Below are 17,897 nucleotides of genomic sequence, written 5' to 3'. Positions count from 1 at the left end.
TTAGGGTCAGATACACAGCCTGCAAGGTCTGAACAAAGGAGGTGACAGGCTGCCCTTTCAGGAACTGGGTGCCTGGCAGCGTGGCCTAAGGACTTCAGTCTCCTGAGAGCAACCAGCCCTGGGTGAGCCCAAGGTGGCATGGGGTGGGTGAAAAGCCTGTATCTGGTCACTGGGCTGGTGCTCTGCTGCACAAGGAAAATCTGGAGGATGCAGGAAGATTTACCATGTGCTTCTCATGTTAATTGAGAGAAACACACATTGCAGGAGGAGAAATTCAGGAAACACTGAAGCAATAACCCTGGCTAAGAACAGGCCAGGGGTTTGTACTTTGCTCTGCCCCCCGCATTTGTCCCCCAGTGTAGGTGTTTGGAGGCCCTCGCTAAGACTGGGCTTCCCTTAAGAAGTGGGCTTTTCTGCACAAGTCACATAAACATCCTAAAGACAGCCTTCAGAGTTATACAAGTGATCCCAAATCTGGGAAAAAAGCCAAATCTCAGGTCCTCTCCAGTGTTCCCCTCCATCAGGAGAAGTCTGCTTGCCTAGTACCTCACAGAGTTTGCCCAGGACCTGACTCAGAACTTTCTGTTAACCAGCAAATCCATGGAGTTCCTTTTCAGCACCACTAGCCCTGAAGACAAGATGTCCCTTAAGGACCAGGGTGGGTTTGCACTAGCTTGCACTCAGCAGCTTTGTTACTTTGTGATTAATAAAAATGCACAGTAATATTGCAACCGTCTGCCCCTCTTCACCTCTGAAAGCCGGAAGTCTTCATGCAGTGAACTTGCCTGGTTTCAGTCCCCAGCCACATTTTCCACAGTGGCTGTGCTGGCCGGCTGGGCTTTTATTTTAGGAAACAGCTGTATCATTTCCACGCACCCTTATAGGCAGAGGGAGGCTGTCCACTAGTGTTCTTCAAAAGAAGGGAAGGCACGATGAAGAGCTCTTTGTTGCTGTGTGTGGCCTTGGCCATCTCCTTGGGACTCATCCTGGTGGCAGGTAGGTGAGAAATGAAGAGCATGGACAACTCTGCTTAAGAGATCAGTGATGGGGTTTGTGTAGTCAGTAATATTTCTATAAGCCAAAAAAACTACCTCAAGTCCTGCTCAAGCAGTCACGCTTCAGTGCCGCTTGGACACCTCAGAGTCTTTCTGCACCACAGAGCTGTGTGTTTTTAATTGCTGCCTTGAGGCTAAAAAAGCCAAGACTATCTGCAAATTTAAGACTCTAGCCATTTTTCATTGGGTTTCTGAAGCAACAAACAGCAAACATGCATGCTTGCTTTTCTGCAGTGGTAAGAAGCTTGCAAGACTGTTACCTGCCAGATTTAAAGGATTCCAAAGTTTTTCTGGTAATCCTGTATATTGCTACAGCAAATTTACTTCCAATTAAACTGTAATTTATTGTCTAACTCCACTGAATTTTCTGGATACTCTTGATTTAGACTGAGATCAGACTGTCATCGCACACACTTCTCAGTGTGGTTCACAAATAATGGGTGCTGACTGTACTAATACTATACAACAGTCATCCTCATTCACAAGGTGGGTCTGGTCCACAGGATTAAATCAATGCTCGAGGATAACCATCCCAACAGCACGGACAGCAGCATCCCTGCATTTCCTCCCACTTTTGGGAAAGGGCATCTTGTTCCCTACCCAGGCAGGTCCTTGTAAAGTACTGCTTCCTGTGAAAAGCATCCAGCTGTATAGTTTATTTGCTGAAAAGACAGAAAATGTTGAGTTCAGCAACTGTGTTGGTTCAACACAGAACCCAGTCTGGCTTTCCCCATTCATATGCATGGCTTGAAACATATATATACATGAGCGGTTTAGAGGGGAGGTCAATTTAAAGTTATGTGTAGCTATGGGATTGCTGTTTGGACTGTTTACCTTGAAATGAATGTATTTTTGGGCTATTTGAGCCTGTTCCTACTTTAATAAATTAGCCATTTGGACCTGCAGCAGGGTTTGAACAGATCTTTGGAATGCATTTGCTTCTTCACTGTGCTGAAGCTGGCTTCTGTTGGGCTTCATAGTGTGTTACAGGACCAGCCAATATTGAAATCTGCGTAACTGTTAAGGAGGGAGGGAACACCCATCTTGCAGTGAATCATGCAGCAGAAAATCTAACCTTAACACTTAAAAGGGCATGAGGAAATTTTTTATTTAACTACCATCTTCCCAAAGGGACTTTACTGGGTTGGTGCATGGAGATAGTGCTGATAAAGCCACCCTTTTTTGAGCTTTGTAATTTTAATTTGAAAACATTATATAGAATATATCTAATTTATGCTTACTGAAGCCAAGAGCATTACACAAGGAATTAAATAAGGACACTATTTTTAGAGTACAGTCAAAAAACCTCTGCATATTCATAAGAGTATGTTAATATGCTTTTAGAAGATGAATTAAAGCCTGTTCCCAAACTTTTTGGAGCAATTCCCAAAGCCATTAGAATCTGACTTGACTATTGGCTTTGAATTAAGGATTTATAAGGAATTGCATGCATGTCTGGCAGACACCAGAGGAAGGTCTGTATGAAGGACAAGAAGCAAGAGACTTTGTATAAGACAAAAGAAAGGCCAAGACTCGCAGAGGTCACAGTCACATTTCACAGTGGCATTTGTACTGCTGGGTTGTGCTGGGTGCAGTACAGAGAAATGCTAAAAGCCAGCCCTTGCTCCAGAGGGCTCAATGGGCACATGCTATAGCAGGACATGCTTTAGAGAAATAAAGAAAACTGGGGGAATATGCCCATGGTGGCTTGCTCCACTGCCCAAAGTAAGGAAGCAAAGTAATTTCCTTCCTGATCAAGAAACTCCGCAGTCAGTCCTATTCAGGAAAGTATTCTGCTGCTGCTTGTCACAGAAACCGCATTTGTAACCACCTGGGGAATTTTAGGGTCACTCTGAGTCATCATTTACAGTTTTGGTGGCTTTTTCACAAAACCAGCATCTGCAAGGATCACAGAAAATAACCCCGAGGAAAGGAAGCAGATGAGACCGACATATTGTGGAGCAGGAAGGAAGCTGTAAGAAACCTTAGGTAGAAAACCTGGAATGCAATTGGCATGACATTGCATGGACTAGATACCTGGAGGCTCTGCCAATCAACACTGCAGAGACCTGTCCTTGCATGGTCTGGCATACAGCTTTATGTAACAGTTAAGCTGCTGCCAACGGTGTCTGACAATCAGAAAACTTACAGCCCACCTGAGAGTCCATGCGCTGCTCCCACAGGCTTTGAGCACTATCCCTTTCACCCTGTAGCAACAGGCTCTGTTGCTAATAAAACCCAGCAGCTTTGGACATGGAGATTAAGAGAAAAACCAGACATGAGCTTATACAATGTGTGTTTCTGCTTCATTACTGATGTGTGCTTTGATAACTCAAACCCAGCTGCTGGGACCAAACCGTTTAAGTCAAAATGACTCTGAAATCCTTCACAGATATGAACACAGGCATCATCAGCCTGTTTTTTCTTTCCCTCCATGGTTAAGCCAAGGGACTAGCAGAGTAGGACAGTCCCCAGAACTGAGGTCCTGCTGAGCCCAATATAAACTACCCCATCTGACAAAGATCACTGGTTTTGGTACTTCTAAGCAGGCTGAAGATTCTGTAAGAAGAGCAATACCATACTGATGGCTGTGAACATTATTTCAGCAGCATTTAGAAATACAGAGGGAGGTAAAACAATCCCTTAAGAAGGGTATGACTGTGTGCATATAGAAGCAGGGCTGGCTTATTATGGGTTTGGGCAAAAACAACTAGCAAAGAACCAGCTACTTAAAATCCATCTACCTGCGCAGTAAGAAGGTATCGCACGCAACCAGGAACCTTCAAAAAGCCCCTGGGTGACAGATAGGATGTTTTACCCCATTTTAACTGGGTTTCATATTGAATAGTAATAGTTCATATTGAACCTAAGGTGGTTCTTCTCTATTTAAGAACATCAAAACTGCAGCCGTCCCTACAAACCACAAGCATGAGGGCCACCTGCCTTTCACTGCCAAGTCAGCAGGCTGCTGTATTGCTGGGTCGTCATGCTTTTTGGCATCTGTTCCCTGAAGGGCTTGAAGGACAACATATTACTTAAGGAAAACTGTTACATTGGCAAAATCAGGGACATTTATTTAGAGGCCAGATCCAAACTAGGATTTGGATTGCTGGACTAGTCCTGGTGCATGACAAAGGAATTGGGTAACCTCTCCCATTCAGGTAAAAGCAGGACTTCAGCTCTCAAGTGTAGCTTGAGGCTTGCAAGGGGATTTTCTTCCTATTTCATGAGAAACTGCTGCATGTTTGCCTCTGACCAGCCACACAGTGTCCAGGTCCATCATTTGCTCCTTCCCAGTCCCATCACCTCTGCATACAGAACCATACTGTAGATGAAGCAGAGAGGACAGCAGAACTCATCTTTGCCAAGAGGCTCATTTGTACCTGCAACCCAGGTTTTAATCAACCCAGATGCAGTAATGATATCTGTAATGCAGTTCTGGCATTTTCATCACTTGGCTTTCTGCTAAAGCAGGTTTCAGGGTTTGTCTTCTTGACTTTGGGATTGCATATCCTGTGCTCACAGGTTATCCACGTGACCCTGAGGACGAGGAGCACGTGCTGGTCAATAACAAGTGTCAGTGTGTAACAGTGACCTCAAAGTTCGTCCCCTCCAAAGAAAATCCTGATGCAGAAATTCTACAGAGAAACATACGCATCCTGTAAGTGGCAGACAAGTGTTACATGAAGTGTTACATGAAGTGTTACAAGAGTTCCTTTTTCTTTGCATTGTTTCCCATGTTCTTGCATTAAGGAACTGAACTTTTTTTCCTGTGGGCTGCTTTCTACGGTATCTTGGAATGTTCCCTTTGCTTCATGTTTTTATAGTTTACATGAACCGATGTGCATTTTGTTCCTTCAGATACAAAAAGCATTTTCATGTTTTAAGAAGTCCCGTTGTAGCTTTACATAATAGACTGGGGAAGTAGGGTGTAACATTTCTACAGCTGATTAAATCTGAACCCAAACTGGGCCGATGACACTGGACTCAAAGCGAGCCTGCTATTTATATAGGCTGAGAAAACTGGTTAATGCCTGAACTATCACAAAGGTTAATCCTATGAGGCATGTCTCAGTTGAAGAGTAAGATTTTGTCTTCTTTATTCACACAAACCTTACAGCAGTGTGTGTGTCTTTGAAACATGGACCAAGTTCAGGCTCAGAGCCACAGGAATTCTGGTAGAGCTCACAACACGGGAAACAGTAATTAAACATGTCCATGTCCTGCAAGTCTCTCAGGCATCTGAGAGCTCAGAGTTTAAACTAAAGGATTATCAGCACTGTCCCCTTCCAAGTGGCACTTTCAGAAATTGCTGCAGTCATCTTGGGGTTGCCTTTGAGGGCACTGAAGGGCCAAAATGCACTGCTCCTGGGCTTTGTTACAGAGAAAAGTTGGAATGCAAACAGTCTGAACAAGACAACGAAAACTCAGAATTGTTCCCAGCAGAGTAGTTCTGGTTAATAAGCAGTTTTCATGACAGCGATTCTCTTCCCTCCTTTGCAGAGTCCCCCTGAAGGCTCGAGAGAACATCTCTGACCCCCTGTCCCCACTCAGAACCACTTTTGTCTACCGCATGACTGACCTGTAAGTAATTGTTTACTAAAGTAATTTCCTAAGACTTCATCACCCCACCAGCATTGTCTACCCAAGCTCAAAAACATGCTCGAAGGCCAGTAGAGAAGGTGAGGCAGGGTCAGTGAGGAAAATTTTCCCCACAGTCCAGCTTTCATATTCTGTTCCAGGCCAAGAAATAGTTATCTCCATGATTAATTCACATGAAAAGGGCTCACACTTACAGGAAATGTTTCATTCTGACCCTTGTTCATCTCAAATGTCTTAAATATAAGCAGATTACACATAGCCTGCTTAACCCTCCCTTTCAGGGACCAGTCTTGACAATAGCAGTTTGACAACACTAAAAGCATCTGGCTGGGGGTTCCTTTGTAAAACCTAAAAAGGTCACAATACTCTCCTAGATCCATGTACAGATCAGCAAGGAAGATGGGGGTTTCACCAGGGGCATCTTCTCATCACAGCTCTGAACACTTGCTCTGTTCTCCATCTCTTCCAGCTGCAAAAAATGTGATCCTGTAGAGATTGAGCTGGGTGGTGAGATACACAAGGCCCAGCAAAGCACCTCCTGCGATGAACCTGAAACCTGCTACACCTACAACCGGGACAAGTGCTACACTACAAACTTCCCATTCCTCTACCACGGAGAGATGAAAAACTTGCAAGCAGTTCTGACACCAGCATCCTGCTATGCTGATTAGCTTAGTCCGCTGCCTCCTCACATTTAGTATTCCTATAAAAAAAAAATTGTATAGCACCATTAGCACCTGGACAAGAGTGTCCAAAATACCAGATCCCAGAGTAATGCCAACTTGCTTCTTCATACTGTTTTCAACAGCAGACTACTGCCATCTGCCAAGAGCAGGTACTGGTTGTCAGACTCTTCATCCCCGGCACATATCTACAATGCCATTATTGTATGCCCCAGATGTTATCACTATATAGACCAGATCCTAAGCAGATCTAAATCAGTAATTCTCTTTAAGGAAAGGGAACTACATAGATTTACAACACTGGAGAGCTCGTCTTTCTGGTGGTCTTCCAACAGTCTTCATCTGAGCAAGGCTGCTGGAACATCTGTGTATTTCTCTCCCTGAGCCATCTCGAGCAAGCCTCTGCACAACCTTAAAAAAAAAACCCTTTGACTGCATTAGCAGAATTTGTGTCATTATTAGAAGTACAACCAGATTTGAGAGAAAAGATGAGGGATAAGACCAAGGATTCCTATTTCAAATGTCATATTCATTTGGGCATTCTAAAGCACTTTGACTGTTGCAAGCTTCTAGCTTGCATGTACATTTGGAGAAGACCAACAGATAACTCTACCCTGAACTCTTCTGCAAAGTTGCCAGGAGCTCAGCTGTGCCAGGAATAGTATACCCCTCTAGAACATTAGGTATTTCACCTTCCATGCTTATTTACTGATACTGGTGCCTTCTTCCACTCCTGCTCCCAGTTCAGTCACAAGATAGTTCAAATATCTCCTCTTGTTCCTCACTTCGCATTTAAAACTTCAAGAAATCCCATGGTGACTCAATCGCTCAAGCAGTGCCTTAGCTAGGGATTTATTCCTTCTTTCACATCAGCAGACTTGCTCTTCATACAAAAAACCCCACCCAAATCAAGGAGCCGATTCTTTATTGCATCTGACATGTGTTTTACTCTCTATTGCCCATAGAGACATTGTGAATGAGTGCCCAAGGTGTCCAGCATTACGTTTGGGATGGCTGGTATGTTTTTCACTGTTGTCAGAAATTGATTGTTAAGCCTTAGGCTGATCTCTGGCTTCACACATAATTGAAATAAACCAGCAAAAGCCTTACTCCTCTAATTGTAGCTTTGTTAGTGAAACTTTGAATAAAATATTTTCTGCAGCAGCCTGTGTGTTATGTTCAATGAGAACTCAGAAAAAGCCAAGTCTATAATTGTATTCTTCCCTCCTTCACAGTGAGGAAGAAGTTCTCCCTAAATAACTGCCTATACTTACAGGCAAAGCCTTCTGAAATACTGGGATAGAAATATCATGATGTACTTGCAGAAGCTATAACAGATCAAGGCTGAACTGGTTTATGAGTTTAGGATCAGTTCCACCTGACTGAACTGCCTCAAGGCCCTGTCAGTCAGTGCAGGACCAGAGCTTGAACATCCAAAGATCACCTAAATCACTCTTGAAATTGCAAGGTGCAGATCAGAATCCTACCTCACCACTGATAAAAGTGCCTTCAAGACAGGTATGCCAGGGGCTAGTCATTTGTATACAAGGTGTCTTGTCCTCCAAGAAAAAACAGTCTTGAAAAGAGCAAAGAGGACAGACAGATTACCCTAACTACATTCTGTTACATCAGAGTTATGGACCATGCACTCAAAAATGAAAGACGGCAAAAAGATGCCAACTCAGAGAAATGCAAAGGGACCTCCCTGCAAATAGACTCCTGCCATCTGCTAACACAACTATACATATTTCAGGGGCTAGGTACTAAACTCACCAACATCTCAGACATTTTCTTCTTCAAATATGATATAAGAAATTAGTATGTCATGGTGAGGCTGCATTTCATCTCCCAGCACAGTTCTTGAGGTTACAACTAGTCAGTCCTTGGGGCTCTGCCTCTAACTCTAGAACCTTGTGCCTAAATACAAAGTTTCCATATCGATTTGTGCATCCTGTTGTAGAGACAATGGAAGGTTCACCTCCATAAGACTGGAAATCACCCTGCTGCAGATCTTGGAAGCCCAGCAACACCAGCACAACAGACTACTTATGAGAGGCATTCAGGAAGAAGGAAGTCAAAGCAGCTGTGAGTAACTACTTGCTTAGATCACCTTGGGCAGAGCAATCAGCCATTGGGAAACAAGAAAAAGGCATTCAGCAAACTCCCTATGTGCTTTTAAGCTTTATAATGCATCAGGATTCATTCCCTCCATGTTTTCTAAAAGGGAGAAGCCTACATCACTAACCTGGATTGTGTTAACCAGGTTTTAGGCAACTCAAAGCAACACAGCAAGTTAAACCAGGCTCTGAATCCTTACCTGAAAGGCCAAGACAGTAAAATAGGAGCAAGTGAGGTCTACTTACCTCTGAAAGCACCCTGGAGAGTGTCTGCAGCCTTCTAACCAGTGGAAGTGTTGATGGATGAGACAAATACCCCTTGCTGGAGGCTTAGTTGTGCCAACAAAACCACACCTTGCTTTGAAAGATCATGGTTCTCAGATTGTGCAGCTCCTACGTCAAGTGGGATTTTTTTTGGCGAGTCCTGATGTTGGGGGGAAGAATGCATGCCTTGGTGTGAACTCCTTCATTTCATTCTCTGACTAAGGTGGGACAAGGCTGCCCCCTTGGGCTTGCAATGCTTACCTACCAGGTCCTTGTTCTTCACAGGTCAGGGTGGTTTTTCAGCTGCATTTAATGTTTCTTGAATAATTAGTGCCTTTAAGCTTAATTCATTTTGCCTCAGACTTGTAGGATACATTTCTGTTTCATCTCCTCACAGACTGCTTTTAGACTTAACTCTTCCCAGGTCTGTCTTCCTTGCCTAAATCCTGTTCTGTTGCTTACACAGTGTGGGGTTAGAGGGATTTTTTTGCTAGTTGTTTCAGACATCCTTTTTAAACTATGGAAATTTATCCTCAAATCCTGTTTCTAGCTAGACCAAAAAGTATAATTAGCAGCATAAATTACAGCACATATACAGGCTGAGAGGAACAAATCCTTGAGCTCAAAGGCATTCTTTTACAGTAGGGAATTCAGCCATCAGGGCAGTTTATTATGATAACAAGGCAAAGCTGCAGTTTCACTCACAAATAGGCCAAAGAGTTATGGGACAGCCCAGCCCAGCACTGCAAAGGCTTCAGCTGTCTTTATTAGGCATTTCTTGTCTAGTTATAGCTAACTGCCTTATACACTTTGAGCTGGAAGGTTTCAATTTTCAGTAGGTGTGTAGATTGCAGCACCGGTTATACCTTAGAGAATTCAGAGATCACTTATTTCTGTTCTGTAAAGCAGTAAGCACAAAGTGAAAGCTTAAAAAAGCAGGAAGTTGTCTGTGGACCAGGATCTTTGTCTAGACAGCAGCTTACAGCACAACACATCATGACTGCCTTCTAGCCAAGCCCAAGCATTGCTAAGATAGCCAAGTGGTTTGTGCCTGGAATTTAGTACTCCAAATCCAATCTTCAAACTATTTGTCCATTTCAGAATTGACTCCAAACTACCTTAAGGCTTATTCCAATGTGAGAATATTCTTCTAGGAGCAACTCAGCTACTAGTTTTATTCCTTTTAAGAAAATTTAGAAATCTGTATTAATTCATGGTCATGAACAGCCTTCTCTTATTTTGTTGTATCTCTTCAGACACTTTCTTGCAAGCTTTGGTTGACTCCTCTGGAGCTCTATCATTTTCTCAGCCACCATTTTCCAAAGGAACTGAAACAAGAGATTAAACATAAACATGATTAGCAGCCTCAAATGATACTTAGAATTGAAGAACAAGGTAAAATACATGAAAAGAAAGGGTAAAATGTCTGGTGCACCTATGGCTGAGTTGCAGCTGTTGCCTGTGATGTGAGATCCAACTCAGTCTAGTCTCTTCTCCAGCACTGAGGTTTAAATCTGCTTACATAGCACAGGGTTTTGCACATGCTGATGGCATTTAATAATTCCAGCCACACAAGCTGCAGAGCTACACAAGTCCCAGGTGTACATCACAATACCTGTAGGCTTGTTCCCAGGATGGCACTTTGCACTGGTCCTTCACACTAAGTCTGAACAGGGGGAATCACAGCATTGCTTTCAAGACCCCCTGCTCAACAGAGCCCCAGCTGCTTTCTGAGCCCCCCCTTTGCTATTACAGCAGTTCCTCCCCTCCAAAAACTCCAATACATAGGAGAGAAGAACTCCAAGTCCCTGGTCTAGGCATTTTTACAACCAGGACATTAGGACAACACAGCAATAGCCACAAGCACATCAACCTGGGGACGCACACAACACCCTAAGCAGATTCTCATGACTCACCAAAGGCTGTCTGAGGCCCTTTCTTTCTAGGAATTCCTTAAAGGCCTGTGTGCTGTAGAGCTGTGTGACTTCTATCTCCTGAATTAATTTCCACAGTAGGTCAAATTAAAACATTCACATTTCATATTCATGTATGTTTCACATGCCTAAAGAAACCATGCAGTATGTGTCTGTCCAACTTTCATGAAAGCTTATCAACCAATACGTATTTCAACTGCTAACAGCTCTAACTAGTTCAGATTTCATTTTTGCTTCTAAAAGCAATGAGGTTGCTTTGTGAACATGAAATTGGTTTTATCGAATTATAACCTATGGTCCATAATCTGATGTCCTGTGTACTACACAAAGTCATTTCCCCCAGCAGCTTTGGCAAGCATCAAGGCAGGAAGAGTTATTCTTCATTTTCTAAGTAAGCACACCTACCCTCACTGATTTGCAGTCTATTTTCAGGAAAAGCTGAACAAAATGAGGTAGATTGTTGTTCAATTGTAAACTTTTCCTTTATTTTTAGCAGCATCAGCTATAACCTTTGCATTTATGTTCTTCTGAGCTCAGCTGTTCCCAGGCATCCTCCCTGCCAAAATTACTCGTTTGTCTTTTTTCTTCATAAACCAGGAGCAACACTTGTCATCAACTTACCAGCCTTTTGCATGTGGCATGGTTTTAGTCACAGCAGCTCCTCAGTTTGACCTTTGGAAGGACTGCCCTCTAGAGCATTAACAGCGTTTTCCCTTTGTACTGTGTCCTAAGTGTGAAGGTGGAGTAATTTTTTTTTTTTTTTTTTTTAATAAAGTGGAAACTAAACCTACATCTAAGACCAGCAACTGAAGAACCTGCCTACTCCTCAAACTCCTCCTAACAACACCTTGTGCCACAGATGAATCCAGCACCTTTGTCAAGGTGGGTATCGCAGGACAACTAAACCAAGATAAGCACACCCTAGAACATTCTTAAAATAACTAAATGTGCAACAGCTATTTAAGCTTGATTTGTGCTTATTTGCCTTCTGGGGCTATTGTCCACATATTAGTGCCATGAAGCCACAGGCTAATCCAAGTCAATGAGCCTGTTTGAACCACGGTGATCTCAGCTTGGATAACATGGTCTGTTCCACATCTGTTTGTGGCTGCCAATTACAATAAAGTGCCCAGATACATCCCTGTGAGAAAATCTCATAGCTATGTCACAGAAGAATGGATACTGCTTTTGACTTTCACAGTACCTTTTCAAACCAGTTCTTTGCACTCCCAAGGCTATTGATTGTGGCCTCTGGTTATTTTAATGGTTCATTTGCTTTCAGTTTTCTGCATGTTTTGGGATCAAGATACCATGCTCCATACCTGATCTTCTCCTATTTTGTTTGGGAAGGGACTTAGAAGAAAAAAAAAAAACCAAAACGAAATAACTATTGCAATGTTCTTTCATCATCTTGGCATTTGTCCCTCATACCATAGGCAGTACAGACCATCGCAGAACCTGAATGCCACCTCTGAAGAGTCTACCAGGGATGATCTTATATCCTACAACTGCACAATATTTAGGTTACAGCTGATGACAATGACTAGCAATTTTTTCCCTTCCCTCCTCACAACTCCCCTCAAAGGGAAACAGTATTTAAAGGTACTTCTGGAAATCTCTACCCTCAAGTCATCTAGCCATTTTTTAAACTCACTTTTGTAAGAACTTGGGAAGGAACCATGTGAGGTTCATACTTTGGGAGCCAGAGGCTCCACCACAAACCATCCAAACAATTAGATCTTTATCAAGTATAAATGTGGGGTCCCTTACATTAACCTGGCAGGGCAGGCTCCTTAGGTAGTGAGAACTCCTGACAGCTAACTGGGGAGGTGAAATGTCCTGGCTCTTGAGCTGCTTTGTTTCATGTTGATGAATTTCACAGCACTGGAAAGTGAAGGGACAGTGGCCTCCCTTTCACAGCTGGTGTTGAGCAAGCTCATGAGGGTATCTTCATCAATATTCCAATTCCCTCCACCCCAGAACATCCACCCCAGGAGAGCGAGAATGGGGAAGAAATCAACATCTCCTTAGTAGTAGTACTTTCTTGCTTCTGTTACCGCCTCCTTGCCATCTATACTATTGTTAAACTCAACTCAGTGTCATAGTTTCAGCTGATCTACAAGTATGCTTGCATTAGAATCATCACAGTGACAAGGCAAGCACAAAGTTCGGATCTAACACATGCATTGGTGTATTAATCTCATATGAAAGGGGATTGCTACAAGGTGAGGCAGTTAAATGGTCATTTGGACATGGATGGCTTTCCTGGGGAAAAAAAAAATATTCTGCAGCAAACTTAATTAGTAATTTTGTATAGCGATATTTATTCCTTGCTTTTCACTTTAGTGGGCTAAGCCCCATTAGTCCCAACAGGACAGAGCTGTGAGTCAAATGCTGGTTTTGACTTTGGCTCTCAGATTTGCACATCCAGAGTCACATTTTTACTTCTTGAGCCCAAACACATTTAGCCTAAAAAGTAGCAAATAAGTCTACAGAATCAAAGAAAGCAGGTAGTGGCAGTTTCGTTTTACTTACCGAAGACAAGCCAGTCACAAAAATGCTTGGTTGCTTGCTTTACATGTTTGTCACAGTGAACAAAGTCAGCCAGTGTGGCTTCCTTTATTCTTGCTGCTACCTTCTTGAGAAGCTGTATGCATGGGGTTTTGACTCAAGACTCTTTGCCACTGCAGGTATTAATGCAGTACAATGTGAAACACCCTTTATCTGCTGTGGCAGCTGTCACCAGTCAACCTGCCACCTTCAGAATAGAAAACTGTAACTGTATGCATCCATCACCACATCTGCCTGTCATTATCAGAAGTGCTTAGGAAAGAATCAAGTGATAGCACTTACTCTGACTCAGCTAATTCAGCCTGCAAAACTAACCACCAGCAAAGCTGTCTCCTTGTGATTTTGAATCACTCAGCACCAACCACGACTAGTCTCTGAACAAGGTGGGATGCCAGTTAATCAGGATCACTGAGGAAAGCAAAGGAACCTATCTTTTAATGATAACTACTCCCATGACATACTGATGTAACTTTTAATTAAGTGCCTTAATTTATTTTTCCACTCATCTCAGAATGGGGCATTCAGAGCCATTTCTGTTGCTGTCTTCATCTTGTACTGTACTCACTGTACCTGTGTCTTGGAAGCTGTTATTTTGCTTGCTTTGCATGTCCTCCATATGACCCAGCACCTCCTGACCAGGCTGGTTGTCCTGTTCATAGTCACTGTAGCCAGTTTTACTCTTTAGCATCATGTCAGGATCCAGGACACCTGCAACCTCTTTCAGGATCTGCAAGCCAAGCAAAAGGACATCCTGTGATCAAAAGCAATCTCATTGGAGGAAGTCTGCTTTGGGGGCTGTCAAGGACTGCCTGACATGCAAGTACCTACACATCTACTAGCAGTTAAGGCAGTTCATAGTCCAGAAGCCTCAATTTACAGACCTTTTCCAAAAAACTCTAAAGCATTAACTGCACCTCAGGCTGCTTGCTAGAACTGTGAATCATGCTTTAAGTCTAGTCTCTGACATCTTCTATGGCCATCTGCTATACCACATACGAAGCTTGCCTTCAACCACTTTTAAGTTTCCTTCCTGTCAGTACAACCCCTGGTTTCATGATCCCATTGTCCCAGTAATCATAGCCTAGGATCAGGGAGAGCCTGGTCTCATAGAACAGACACCCAATTTCCATCTCTGAAATATAAGGCTTCTCCCACTGGACCCATCTATCATCTTATTGCATCCAAGCCTTAGGGGAGTATATCCCTTTAGACAAGGCTAAAAAAATGCTAAGGCACTCCATTCAGTTCCCCATCTTCTTTAGCATAAAGCCTGTCTTTCCAAAAGTCTCCCAGCTTCCCCCTGTTCCTTTTGAGAGGTACTAGAAGCAAAATAACTTAGTTTTGCCATTGTATTTAGTCACTATCTACCCTCCACAACATCCAGACAAGAGCATTCCGGAAGTTCCCAGCTGCACAGAAGGTAACTTGCTACCTTTTGCTTGCATGAAGCAGAGCAATATCAAGAACTGGAAACAAGGAAGGAAAGGAAGATTCTGTAAACATGCTGAGAAATAAAGCTAATGAGATATACTTTGCTATCTTGGGTATATTCTTAACAATTATGATTAGAGTTGTTTCCTGCTCTATAACATCTATTTGTATCACTGCCTGTTGATAACTTAGCAGATAGCACATTTTCCTTGATCTGTTGATTCCTCAATTAGCCATTTACAATACTGCTCCACAATTAACTTGCCAGCAATTTGGACTGACCATCTAAATATAAGTTAACATTAATATTATTTGCCTTGTTTTTAGTTTGGAAAGAAACAGAACTAGGTGTGTGGTTTGAATTGACGATAGTAGCTGCCTTCTATGTTGGTTTCCGGTTCCCACTCTCCAAAGAAACAATGTTTAACCAAGGTTACAATATGATTACCTTTGGGGAGGTGCTCTTTTCCAAGCATGGGTAGCACACTGAAGGCTGCTGGCTCAGATAGCACTCTTTCTGTGCAACATAATCCTTCCTGGCTTGCTGTAGCAGGCTGAGCTTGCAAAGACAGACCTCTGCTCTGCTGCACTGGTTCCTTTTCTTCCATGGAGCTCTGGACAAAGATTTTGGTGTGCTGTTCTCAAGGGTAATTGAGACAGGCTGCTTCCTGCCATTAACAAGCATGTTATCAGGTGAAGGAGGAAAGCCATCTCTGAAGTCATCTAGACCTTTCTTCAGAAATATCCAGCACTGACCAGTAAGCAAGTTGGAGAATCTTGGTCTGCTTTCTTGAAAGCCCTTATAAGACATTCTCCCTTCTGTAAGCAAATTACATCATGCAGAGCTTAAAGGCTCTATTCTAATGAAAAATACGGGAGTACTTCCAGAGCACAAGTGGATATTCAGGTCCAGGTGTGCTCACCCACACTGGCCAGCATCTTGCTGCTGTACAGCTGTTGAGAAAAGCTGATAAAACACTGACAACTTGCTTGAAGGACATCATACACTGAAAAACGGCATTTCAAGCACACAAAATACTGGCATTAAATTTTTTTTTTTAATAAAAAAATAATTAATGTTATAGAGCTTCTGTTTCAAGACATTTTTTATATATGCCTATTGCTTTACTGAGAAAAATATTGTGAAATTGTATGTTCAAGATGACAAATATTCCTAACACCTCATTTCAGTTAACCATAACTTGTCCAGCTTTCGGTCACTCCACAGTTTTTAGCTATACTGGCTTAAACAGTCAAATGGCAACTGACAGATGTTTTAAATTGGTACTTTCAGTGCAATACAATAAGGTACTTGCTTGCTAAAGCATAGCAAAAATTAATAGCCTAAGAGGTTGGCTTTAGAGATCATTAACGTACTTGCAATATCAAATAGTGCAGTATCACGCATTTTATGCAGATGTATAATGCATATTTTATCCAGATATATACTCAGGAATTGCTTAATCCAGAGGTAAAATACATTTTAAGAATGTATTAAGAATTAGAAATATACATACCTGATAATTTTACAGCTCTGACAGTAAAAGTACCTTGAGAGAAAAATAGTATCTTATTCTATTTTTACTGACGTATAGAAAGTTACCTCCAAGGCACTCCACAAGAAAACTCCCAGAAAATCTGAAAAAGGTGTGTAAGAAAACCTGCAGAAGCTAACACTACAGCCATGTTGTTTAGACAAGGAAGGCACTAGCTTTAAGTCCCTGCTGGCATAATAACACTAAGCATGTTTGTAGCTGGTTGTTGTGGAAACCAGATTCACAACTCCTTTCCTGCCTAGAGCAAAAGCTTTCTTCACAAACAGAAACATGGAGAACTCCTGGGAACTGCAGAGAAAAATACTGGAATTAGACCAGAATTTTCTTCTGCCACAGCAGATATCCTTATCTTTTCAACACCCACACTTATTTATGACTGAACAAGCAAAGGCTTTGCTGCTGCTGGAAGATTGTGCCTTTATGACTTGTTCTTTACCATCACGCTTTAAGAAAAATACAAGCAGCAAACATGGGTCAGGTCTGGTGTTACCTCTTCTTGTGGGTTTGAATCATGACACAGAGTGGTGGATAAATTCAAAAGGAATGACTTGGGACAACTGGAGTAGCTCTCTTTAACAGTTCGTGGAATAAATTCTGCTAATTCCTCAATCAGTTCTCATTGCGCTGCCGAAGCCTATCAGAAAATTTACGTACCTACTGGAAGCTCAAATAAAACAAATTCAAATACGTGGCATCGCAGTGCCAGCAGACACTAGGTTGATACTCTTTCTAACATTAAAGTCTATTTGTGTACCCCAACATTCAATTACTGTCAGAATATCAAGCAGCAGGGGACCTCTGTCTTGAGCTGTAACCCAGCGAAGGCAAAATCCAAGTGTGACAGGAATGACTTTTCCCAGAATTGGAAGGATGGGGGGAATAGAAGCTTACAAATCTACAATGCAAGACTGAGGAACTATGAATGGTTTGCCCTTAGACCATCAAGTGATCATTTGTTTGGCCTGAGAAAACACTCAAGAAAAAGACTAAATAAATCAAGTTAATAACATTGTATTAAATGTAGCCCACAAAAAAATTTCAACTCAGAATCCTCAAAAAGAAAAGCCAAAGCTTACTAACATCCATATACAGATCAGAAAGTAATCACGCATAAATTAAACAAATCATACTTTGCACCCACCCTTTAACACTGCCTAATGATTCTTCCAGCAAAGTTCCCTATTATATTAAATAACACTACTCACAGCACAAGTGATATACTCCATAGATTCCAATCCTAAAACAACCCAGAGTAAACAAAATCTCCAATTCTCACCCCAAAGAAAACACCTGCCAAAAAAAAAAAAAAAAACCAACCAAACAAAAACCCACCAACAAAACAAAGGAAGTGGCCCTTTCCCCCCTCTGAATTTAAGCATTCCTGGCTTGATGAGCTCATGGAAATTAGACTAATGAGTGTGCAGGAGAGAAGGGGGTTGGGATATAAATACTCACATGGAGCTCCTCACTAGATTAATGTTTGCTTTTCCTTTGTAGTAGCTGGGAAAGCCATAGCAGCAGCAAAGAAACCATCCTGTTTTGTTTCTTAATGAGCAGATTTTTTTATGTTTAAATAGTTGCTTTCTTAAAATTAAGGTAAGCTTATGCAATGGTTTTTGGGCATTTGCTCTGTTTATAGAAAAAAAGGAGAAGCTTTTCAGTAGCTTGTTTCCTTGCTTTAGTT

The 17,897-nt window shown here is 42.1% G+C and overlaps 2 protein-coding genes across 2 annotated transcripts; one reads left to right on the top strand and one right to left on the bottom strand.

Moving 5' to 3' along the window:
* Positions 1-811: 811 nt before the first annotated feature.
* On the top strand, positions 812-6,549 carry JCHAIN (joining chain of multimeric IgA and IgM). The gene is made up of 4 exons (XM_057429964.1): positions 812-996; positions 4,581-4,716; positions 5,559-5,639; positions 6,127-6,549. Exons 1-4 carry the CDS (start codon positions 933-935, stop codon positions 6,326-6,328), a joined length of 483 nt encoding a protein of 160 aa, XP_057285947.1. The 5' UTR covers positions 812-932; the 3' UTR covers positions 6,329-6,549.
* A 3,355-nt stretch (positions 6,550-9,904) lies between these two features.
* FAM47E (family with sequence similarity 47 member E) lies at positions 9,905-15,613 on the bottom strand. Its single transcript, XM_057429980.1, is given in 11 exon segments — positions 9,905-9,945; positions 9,948-10,028; positions 10,031-10,049; positions 10,638-10,715; positions 11,860-12,011; positions 12,428-12,520; positions 12,523-12,641; positions 13,199-13,339; positions 13,792-13,826; positions 13,828-13,953; positions 15,106-15,613. Coding segments are annotated over 11 exon segments (1,248 nt in total). The 5' UTR covers positions 15,469-15,613.
* Between the last annotated feature and the right edge of the window lie 2,284 nt (positions 15,614-17,897).

Source organism: Pezoporus wallicus, unplaced genomic scaffold, assembly GCF_028554395.1.
Source record: "Pezoporus wallicus isolate ANWC-B61680 ecotype Strahan unplaced genomic scaffold, APGP_CSIRO_Pwel_v1 contig_7351, whole genome shotgun sequence".
In the NCBI taxonomy this organism is placed as follows: Eukaryota; Metazoa; Chordata; class Aves; order Psittaciformes; family Psittacidae; genus Pezoporus; species Pezoporus wallicus.
This window is presented reverse-complemented; position numbering and strand designations above follow the sequence as displayed.

What these genes read in the sequence shown, in the direction of transcription:
- JCHAIN (XM_057429964.1), top strand. Translation starts at nt 933, where the DNA reads ATGAAGAGCTCTTTGTTGCTGTGTGTGGCCTTGGCCATCTCCTTGGGA. An exon ending in GGGACTCATCCTGGTGGCAG is followed by an intron (nt 997 to 4,580) that starts GTAGGTGAGAAA and finishes CTGTGCTCACAG; the next exon opens with GTTATCCACGTGACCCTGAG. An exon ending in CAGAGAAACATACGCATCCT is followed by an intron (nt 4,717 to 5,558) that starts GTAAGTGGCAGA and finishes CCTCCTTTGCAG; the next exon opens with AGTCCCCCTGAAGGCTCGAG.